Below are 10,483 nucleotides of genomic sequence, written 5' to 3'. Positions count from 1 at the left end.
TGCAGCTTGTCCTTGTGATTATACACTTTACTCGGTTATACAGTTTACTCTGGTGACTCTTAACCCTCGGAGTATAATACCTTGAATGAAGTTGGCATGAGACTTTAGTCTACCTTATTTTTAGGCTCCATTCTCCCAGGGCCCATCACATCTGGAACTGTAAGTACCCAATGTCCCCTCTGTGCCACCTACTGTCTTTTCCCACGTCATCCCGTGTATCCCCATGCTAGCTAATGTCTCATGCTTTCCAATGACTTCATGTTAGCCAAGCCTGAATTCATGTAGCCCTAAATGTCCCTCATTCTTTTGTATTTTAGTTTAGATTTCATCTCTCTAGATTCTGGTCTACATCTGTGAGAAAACAGGGCCATGGTGACAGTGAGGCTGCTTTCTGTCAGAGTTCCAGCTTTGAAAGGTATAACTAGGAAAGAAATCCGTCATAGCAGGTTAAATGGTAGATAATTTCTCAGTTAGGGTGAACTATCTTGTCCTGCTAAAGATGATCCATCTTGTTCTGCTTGGCCAGGATTTTCCTTGTGTGAAAGTCCTATATCCTGGATACCTTCGACCATTAAGACTGATTAGGATTGCTGACTATAATGGGAGGAGAGGACCTCAGCCCTGTGAAGGTTCTATGCCCCAGTGTAGGGGAATGCCAGGGCCAGTAAGCAGGAGGGGGTGGGATGGTGAGCAGGGGGAGGGGAGATGGAAGAGGGGATTGTTTTAGTTTTTGTTTTATTTTATTTTATTTTTTTCTTCTTTTCTTTTCTTTCTTTCTTTCTTTTTCTTTTTTTCTTTCTGTTTTTGGAGGGGAACCCGGGAAAGGAGACATTGTAAATAAGAAAACATCTAATAAAAAAATAAAAAATAAATAAATACACCTTGGTGAAAACATCCGAAGAGAAAGTTGATGCCTTGTAAAGGCAGGGCAGACCCATCAAAGAAATGAGAAATCTTTCAGGACCTCTCCTGCAGACACTGTTCAGGCAACTAGGTTTTGGAGGAAGCATGACAAATCAGTTGTGTTTTATCTTCAGTTTCCCAGCATTTTAAAATACAAAGTACCTTTCTATCTAGAAGAGAACCCGAGTGCACACACTAATTCTTTGACAGCTTAAAAGTGAACATGTGTGTGATATAAGGTAAGAGTTGAAAAAAATTATTTTTGCATATAAATGTTAGTTTATCAGTATTTTTTGTTGAAAACAAATCCTTTTAACATTTCAACATGACCTTCTAAGCTCCTACACAACATCCCATAGAGCTCTTAACAACCAATGGCTCTTCTAGCTCAAAGTTCCAAAGTCCTTCCACAGTCCTCCCCAAAACATGGTCAGGTTGTCACAGAAATACCCCACTATGCTGGTACTAATTTTTCTTAGTCAGGGTTTCTATTCCTGCACAAACATCATGACCAAGAAGCAAGTTGGGGAGGAAAGGGTTTATTGAGCTTATACTTCCACATGGCTGTTGATCACCAGAGGAAGTCAGGACTGGAACTCAGGCAGGTCAGGAAGCAGGAGCTGATGCAGAGGCCGTAGAGTGATGTTCCTTACTGACTTGCTTCTCCTGGCTTGCTCAGCCTGCTCTCTTATAGAACCCAAGACTTCCAGCCTAGGGATGGCACCACCCACAAGGGGCTCTACCCGCTTTGATCAATAATTGAGAAAATGCCCACAGCTGGATCTCATGGAGGCACTTCCCCAACTGAAACTCCCTTCTCTGTGATAACTCCAGCCTCTGTCAAGTTGACACACAAAACCAGCCAGTACATGTGTGTGGTACTGAGTCCACCTTCACACGGACATTTCTGTGTGGAAACATGATTTCATTTCTTTTGGTTGAATCACTGGGTTGAATGTAGGTTATCTTGTAACCTACATGATAACCTACGTTCCCAGCAGCAGTTACAAGGGGATGTGTTTTTCTCTATTTTTGCCAATTCTTTTTATTATCTGTCTTTCTAATGCCTAGTGTCTGTGGCAAGTTATGTTATTATAGTATTAGTCTTGTGTGTGTGTGTGTGTGTACACCTGTGCCATCATATGTGTATGGAGGTCAGAAGACAACTTGTAGGAGGCAGTTCTCTCATTTTATTGTGAGAGTCTCCATGACTGAACTCAAGCCATCAGGTTTGGCAGCAAGCACTTTTACCTGCTAAGCTGTTTTTCTGGCCCACATCATGTCTTTAGGAATAATACTTTAAAACTTCTCATTAGAATCATCTGAGCCTCTAGGAATAATGAAAACGGTCATACCTGTGCCTTCTCCTGTGAGGTAACTTGCCACTCTTGAAACCATTACACCTTTCCATGCTTTCCAGTATTGTATGAGCAACATGACAGTTCACTCCTGTGTGGATACCGCATTTTTAATTGGTAGTGAAGTTAAGTATTTTGATATGTCTATCAGCCACTTACAGGAATTCTTTGTGTATCCCAGGTATCAGTTCCCTCCCTTTAATCACTATAATATAAGAAAATTGAGCTGTCATATCATAGAATGATTCTCAAAGTGTGTTTCTGGATTCCTGGAAAAATGTGAGACTCCTCTGGGGTGATCAGTCTACGCTTTCCCCTGACATCCCCACCCCATTTTTCAAGATAGGGTTTCTCTGTGTAGCCTTGTTGTCCTGGACTTGGTTTGTAGACCAGGTTGGCATTGAACTCAGAGAGATATTCCTGCCTCTGCCTCCTGAGTGCTGGGATTAAAGGCATGTGCCACCATGCCTGGCTAAAACTATGCTTCTTTTAACCATACTTGTACTGAGGCTGTAAAATCAATAGTGAGGTCTCATTTAATATTTGGAATGTCTCCCAAAGCCCCACACGTTGAAGGCTTGGTCCTCAGTTTGGTGCTATTTGGAAGTGCTGGTACTGTTGGTTTGGTAGAAAGCATCTTGGTCACTGGGGGATAATTCCCGAAGGAATTATGGGATGTCACTCTCTTCCTCTCTTGGTCATGACAAATCTATTCGGGTGTATAATTCCGCCGTAGTGTGATATCCTGTGCTGGGTCTGCTTTCACATGTTCTGAAATTCACAAATTGTAAGCCCAAATGAACCTTTATTCTTTGTTAGTTGACTAGCTTAGGTATTTGTCACAGTGATGGAAAGTTAACCAACACAGTGAGGAAATCTACCGGCACCATACTGGTAGTGGTCAATATATTTTTCATCATGCTGTACAAGTGAATGATGGCTTTGTTCCACTATGAAATAGTAAACATTTTATCATGTGACAAATGATATGGCCATGGAAAGCATTGCTCTTGCTGCAGGATGCAGGGGTATCTTGAAAAAAAGTTGTGTGCTTGTTTCAGTAATTTGATAAACTAGCCTCTTTCGTGGTTCACCATTTTTATTTAAGAAAATATTGCCAGGCAATGATATATGTATTTTTCATAGGTGACTACTTAAAAATGAGCAAAGAGAATCTCTTACTTCAAGAAAAGGAACTGACAAAGCTTACACCTATGATAAAATTTCTGCTTTCAAGCAAAATGGCTAAAATTTTTTGAAAAATGTCTTTCTGCTACAATGAAGTTTTAAGTTGCCCAATGTGTAGTCCTTTGCCTCATAAGATCATGATGGCATTTGCAAATGTGACTTTTCTGATACTGTAAGATAAAACCCATATTTGGAAGAGCTGTTTGATGCTGTTTTCCAAAGAACCAATGAGCAAAGTATCAAAATCATGTATGAGTACAAAGTCTGTTCACAGTAGAATCTGAACCAGTGGGGGAGATGTGTCTGTCTGTCTTGTTTGGTAGCCAGGCTGACCTGGAGTGCTGATTCTCCCATATCTGCATCTCTTGTAGCCAGGAAAACTAGCGTGTACAAAAGCACGCTTTAAATCCTAGCACTCAGGAGGCAGATGCAGGCTGATTTCTGTGAGTCTGAGGCTAGCCTGCTCTACCCAGTGAATCCCAGTGCAGCCATGGCTACTTACATAGAGATATCCTGTCTCAAAAAACTAAAACAATAACAATGAATAAACAAATTTCATTGGGGCTAGAGAGATGGCTCAGTGCTTGCAGCTTGCAAACTCTGAGGACCAGAGTTTGGTTCCCAGGACCCATATCATGCCAATCACAACCACCTATAATACCCAGCTCCATGAGTTTCAGTACACACACACACACACACACAAACCAAAATAAAACAGAAATAAAATCTTGTGACAACTGTTAGACCTTTTATTTTGAAATAATTCAGACTTACTTTAAAAGAATTGCAAGCTCAGAGAATTCCTCTAACATTCCCACCCAATGCCCCCTAATGGTAACATCTTTATGTCATCACAATGAATAGCTTTTAATATAAAAAGCTCAATGGCCTTATTGGTATGGTTTACATTTCACATTGTAACTAACCTTTAAGAATCTACTACTAGCTGGGCATGGTGGTACGTGCTTATAATCTAGCACTGAAGAGGTTGAGGGGGGAGGAGTATCATCCAACCAAGACCATTGGGGCTATAAAATGAGTCCAGGGCAAGCCTACTCTCCATAGCAAGACTTTATCTCTAAACAAACAAACAAACGGACAAGTGAAGTGTCTATTTCTTATTTCAGACTTTATATAGTATCTGTGACTACCTCGGGAAAAGTTGTGAGGTCTTCTCCACTCTTCTTTCTTTTCAAGTACATGTGAATAATTCTTTTATATACTTTAACAAAAATTATCTATCATGAAAGACTGAACTCAGGGTGCTGGAGAGATGACTCAGCAGTTAAGAGCACCTACTGCTCTTCCGAAGGTCATGAGTTCAATTCCCAGCAACCACATGGTGGCTCACAACCATCCTTAATGAGATCTGGTGCCCTCTTCTGGGGTGCTGAAGACAGCTACAGTGTACTTACATATAATAAATTAATAAATTAAAAAAAATAAAGAGTGAACTCAGGAGAAGATATGAGAACCACTTTTGCTTTCAATTAGGCTAGATATTAAATAGATTTACAAAAAAGTACAAAACCAAGTCTCATTTTTAAAAATAATAAATCACAAAGAAACATATTTTAAAACAAATCTCGGTATACGTAAAGTTTTTTGTTTATTAAAGAGAAGAGGAAATTTGCATATTACTGAGATAGCTACTGATGAGCTTTAAATTATTTTTTTGAGATTCTATCCATGTACACAATGAACCACCATGCTACTTATTGTCTCCTCCAGCTCCATCTATGTCCCCAACACATCCCTTCCTAACTTTGTGTTTGTTTGTTTTTTTTAAATAACCCATTAGATCCAGCTAGTGCTGGCCATATATACATCTAGAGATGTCAGCATCTCTCTGACCCTTCTCCCTGCTTTACATCCCACATGTGTGTGAGTTCATATGATGTTTGTGTGTCTGTGTCTGGCTTCCTTCACCTATCACAATGCCCCTCAGGTTCACCTATATGATTGATAATATGATTTTCCACTTTTCTAGGGCCAAATAATATTTTACCATATGCATGTATCACATTTTCTTTATTTATTCTTTATTTTTAAGTTGTTTTTTATGTGTGCATGTCTCTTGATGGACACAGGTTGATTCCATGTCAGTTGTGCATAGTGCCACAATGAACATGCGTGTGCAGAAATCTCTGACATAATGACTTCATTTCTTTTGGATATACCCATATATTCATTTTCAGGGAAATTTCTGTACTGTTTTCTGTAATGGCTGCATTAATTCACATTCTTACACCAGAGTACAAATGTCCCTTTACTTCTATGGACCTTAAGCTTTCATTTTAAAAAAATTGCTTTATGTAAATGGGTGTTTCTCCTGCGTGTACATCTGCGCACCACATGTACACAGTGCCCACTAGAGCAGTATAGGGTGTTTGGTCCTCCGGAACTGGAAATCCAGATGGTTGTGAGCTGCCATCTAGGTACGGGAGTAGAATTCAGGTCTTCTGTGACAGAAACAAGTAACCACTGAGCCACCTCTCCAGCCCAATGGTTCTCAACCATCCTAATGCTAGAAATGTATTAATCCCTCATGTGGTGGTGACCTCCAACCACAGAATTGTTTTTATTGCTGCTTCATAACTAAGACTTTGCTACTTTTTTGAACCCCAGTGTAAATATCTGAAATGTAGGATATCTGATATGTAACCCCTGTGGAAGGGTCATTCAAACCCCCAAAGGGGTCATGAACCACAGGTTCAGAACCACTGCTATAACCCCTGTCCTCGAGGTTTTTAACTTTATATATTTGCTGCCCACCCTTTTAACAGGAATGGAGTGATATCCCACAGTGTTTTTGACTTGAGCTTCTCTTATGATTAATTGAGGTTGAATGTTTTCTCTAACATCTGGCATTTGTATGTATTCTTTTAAGAGATATCCATTCAAGCCCTTTTCTCATTTGAAAACAGAATTGTTTGTTTTCTTGATACAGTGTTGCTTGACTTCCTTATGTACTTAGCTGGTAACCCTTAATAAGGTATATGGTTTGCAGGAATCCTTTCCTCCCTCTGTAGGTTGCCTCTTCACTGATTGCTTCTTCTTCTTCTTCTTCTTCTTCTTCTTCTTCTTCTTCTTCTTCTTCTTCTTCTTCTTCTTCTTCTTCTTCTTCTTCTTCAAATCAACTATGTATCTAGAAGAAAGACAGGCAGCTGAGCCTTTAGGGCAGAGGCTCAGTGATTGGTACCCTAATGATAATTCTGTTGTTTTATAAGATATAGGTTTTTTTCCATGAAGTCATTTTCTACTATTACATACTGTGCCTGTAACTATTTGAAATAAATAAATATTTAAAAATTTCCTACTTGACCTTGAGTAAAGAAGGCAAGGATGCTGGGAGCCTTATTGTAGAGAGCCATGTAATGCCAGGAATCTTGGCAAGAAGTCAGACATCTCAGTCATGTCCCAGCTTGTCATGCTGGGACAGCCTCTGAGAAACACCACCATGGGTAAACACAAGGTCCTGGAGGCTGAGGGTTTATTGAGTGGCATCTGCTGTAGCAGAGAGTAGAGAGCACATGCTCACACCCACCGTGCTTTGGGCCCTCAGGAATCTCATTCATGGAGACAACTTACTGAGCTCTGTCATGAAAAACTTCAAAATGTGTGTGTGTGTGTGTGTGTGTGTGTGTGTGTGTGTGTGAAAGAGAGAGAGAGAGAGAGAGAGAGACAGACAGACAGACAGACAGACAGACACACACACACACACACAGACACACAGACACAGAGAGAATATTGCCTCAGTTAGCCTGGAATTCATGATCCTCCTGCCTCAACCTACAGAGTGCTGGGATCATAAGCATTCACCACCATGCCAAATTCATCTCTTACCATTTGAAACCTATTTTTTTCCAATTCCTGTATTTCTGTATTCTCCCTTTTTTTCCCCACTTTCCCCTGCAAAGCACTTGATTCCTTCTTGAATTTCATTGTTTTTTCTCTTAACAGTGTGTCAAATGCATCTAAAATATGTTGTTGATGTTTCATTTCCAACTTCCTAATTCAGAAAACACAGGGTCTGCTTTTTAAATTCTAATGAGCCTGTGTCATTTCTACCAGCTGTTTTGTTCCTGCATGCCTGGACCTCCAGCTGTTTGGCCTGCTAGATATCATTCACCCAGCTGCTAAAGCCAGATGCAGGGTTTCTATTGCTGTGGCAACCCTGTCACCATGGAACATAGCTGGTCTAGTCACAGTCGTCAGTGGAGCCTGCTGTTATTGGCAAACTAAGGGCTCTCAGTGGCTGTATCTAGCAAAGGTTCATTTCTTGCTCAAATTACCAACATGATGTATATCACAGAGACACCAGGCTCCAGGCTGCTTCATCTTGCCACTCTACCATTTCTGATTCCTTCTTTTTAGTCTGTGGATAGGAAAACAAGAGGGCAGAGAAAGCTCACTGGCACCCAACTGCCTAAGTCCAAGAATAGCACACACAATTTTCTACAAAGAATATCACACTGCCCCTTGATATTTTTGTTGATTTAGAACTCATGAAAGCTCACCTCTGACTTTAGCCTTGTAGGCTGGCTTAGCTGTTTGTTGATGCTTAGAGGGAATGATATAAGGGAATTTCTTGAACCTGTATTCAGGCCACTGTTGCTCTATTGAGTTCTGTGATAACTATAGAACATGTGCTAGCACCACGTTGGCTTGCTTGCTCTTTAACTGGAAACTATATGTTTCTTCTTTTCTCTCTCTTCCCCCTTCTACTGTGAGGCAGCGAGCAACAAGCATATCCAGTGGCTTCTGGGAGCAGACGGTGAGGTCTGGGTGTGGGTCATGGGTGAAGGCCCTGGAGACAAGCCCTATGAAGAGATATCTGAGGAACTGATCGCAGAGAGGGCACGGCTGCAAGCACAGAAAGAGGCTGAAGAGCTCTGGTGAGAGGTGCTGGCTGGGAGGGTTCTGGGTAAGGCCTGAGCCTGGAGCCTTGGGGAGATCTAAGCCATGGGTGGAAAAATGAGGTGCTGATCAGTGGTTGGCTGTGTTGAGTTCTGTAAAGATCCAGTGACCAAGACATCAGAGTCTTCCATCAGTAAACCTTTGGGTTCAAGTGTTAAACCCAGCTGCCAGCTAATCTGGGACCTCAGTTTTCTCCTGTTGGGGGATATGATCTAAAAACCTAATACCCTTCCTGTATGTATGACCTGGATGGTATGGACAGAAGGGTGTGTGTGTGTGTGTGTGTGTGTGTGTGTGTATGTGTGTGTAGGGCATATTCATGTACTCATGTGCCTGTGTTTATGTGTGCATGTGTGTGTAAAAGCCAGAGGTCAATGTTAGATGTCTTCTTCTATTGCTCTCCACACTAGTTTTTGAGGCAGGGTCTCTCAAGGAACCAGCTAGATTGTGTTGCCAGTGAGTTCTATGGATTCTCATGTTTCTGTCTCCTTCCTGCTGGGGTTATAAGCATGTGTTACTGCATCCAGATTTATATGAGGATACTAGGGATCTGAATTCATTTCCTGTGCTCACATGGCAAGTCCTTTACCAACTGAACTGTCTCCAGAGCCCAAGTCACTTGTGCAAAGTTCTGTCTGGGACAGTCTACCCGAAGGGCTTCACCTTGGCTATGTGTTGTTCCTCTGCACATTATTTACATTTTTACAGTAGAAGGACAGCTAAGTCCTCAGGAAAGTTTGGAGTCAGACTCCTTCTATCAACAATTTTTTTTGTTCTTGCCAAACTTGGAAATCCATGTAATGGTATTTCCAGCATCTTCTATCATCAAGTTTGAATGATGGAATTTTAATTGTGAAATTGTAAAAAACATGTAAAGAAGATTGAAGACTAGAATGAATTAAAGAACACCCACCACCTATCACCCAAGCTAACCATAAAGATTATTTAAAAGGCAGAAATGGGGCTGGAGAGATGGCTCAAAGGTTGAGAGCACTGACTGCTCTTCCGAAGGTTCTAAGTTCAATTCCCAGCAACCACATGGTGGCTCACAACCATCTGTAATGAGATCTGACTCCCTCTTCTGAAGACAGCTACAGTGTACTTACATATATAAGTAAATAAATAAATCTTTACCTCGAGGCCAGCCTCATCTACAGAGTGAGTTCCAGGACAGTCAGGGCTACACAGAGAAATCCTGTCTTGAAAAAACCAAAAAAGGTCCAGTGGGACCAGGCACACAGGAACTCCACCAGCCCAGTGACTCGGGTTCATTCCAGTCTGTCTGGGCTGGGGTCCAGAGCAGACCTTGGGCGCAAGCTCCGCAGCCAGTCCCACAACACCCAGAGGAATCTCTACTCCCAGGCACTCTGACACACCCAGGATCAGAGGTGAGCAGGAACCAACTTCTGTCCCAACACTGGGTGTAACTGGGTCCAGTGGGACCAGGCACACAGATACTCCACAGCCCAGTGACTCCAGTTCCTTCCGGTCTGCCTGGGCTGGGGTCCAGAGCAGACCTTGGGCACAAGCTCTGCAGCCAGTCCCACAGCACCCAGAGGAAGCTCCACTCACAGGTGCTCTGACACACCCAGGATCAGAGGTAAGCAGGAACCAACATCTGTCCCAACACTTGGAGTAATTGGGTCTAGCGGGACCAGGCACACAGGAACTCCACCAGCCCAGTGACTCCAGTTCCTTCTGGTCTGTCTGGGTTAGGGTTCTGAGCAGACCTTGGGCACAAGTTCTGCAGCCAGTCCCACAAACTCACAGAGAAAGCGACACTCCCAGGTGATTTAACAAGCCCAGGATCCCAGGATCCCAGAATCACAGGATCACAGAGGCAGCTTGATTCTGAGGAGTTCTGAAACAACCAGGATCACAGGAAGGACAGGCTCCAGTCAGATTTAGCAAGGACAGGTAGCACTAGAGTTAACCAGATGCCGGGGGTTGGGGGTGGGGAGCAAACGTAAGAAAATAAACAACACAAACCAAGATCACTTGCCATCATCAGAACCCAATTCTCCCACCATAGCAAGTCCTCGACATACCATTACACCGGAAATGCAAGATTCAGATCTAAAATCACTTATCATGATGATGATACAGGACCTTAA

At 42.2% G+C, this 10,483-nt stretch overlaps 1 protein-coding gene across 3 annotated transcripts in view; it reads left to right on the top strand.

The window, feature by feature from the left end:
- The window catches only part of Sh2d4b (SH2 domain containing 4B), an 81,886-nt gene that overhangs the window by 11,673 nt on the left and 59,730 nt on the right, over positions 1-10,483 (top strand). For 2 of the 3 annotated variants that reach the window (XM_031362834.1, XM_031362832.1), the window contains exon 1: positions 8,194-8,347. In XM_031362834.1, coding sequence (XP_031218694.1) covers positions 8,247-8,347 — 101 coding nt within the window. In that variant the 5' untranslated portion in view covers positions 8,194-8,246. Of the gene's footprint in view, positions 1-8,187; positions 8,348-10,483 lie in introns of those variants that run through there. The other variant, XM_031362835.1, reaches the window with a different exon arrangement.

The sequence above is a fragment of the Mastomys coucha genome, unplaced genomic scaffold (assembly GCF_008632895.1).
Source record: "Mastomys coucha isolate ucsf_1 unplaced genomic scaffold, UCSF_Mcou_1 pScaffold9, whole genome shotgun sequence".
Lineage (NCBI taxonomy): Eukaryota > Metazoa > Chordata > Mammalia > Rodentia > Muridae > Mastomys > Mastomys coucha.
Note: the sequence above shows the minus strand (reverse complement) of the source record. Positions and strands in the feature narration are given on the sequence as shown.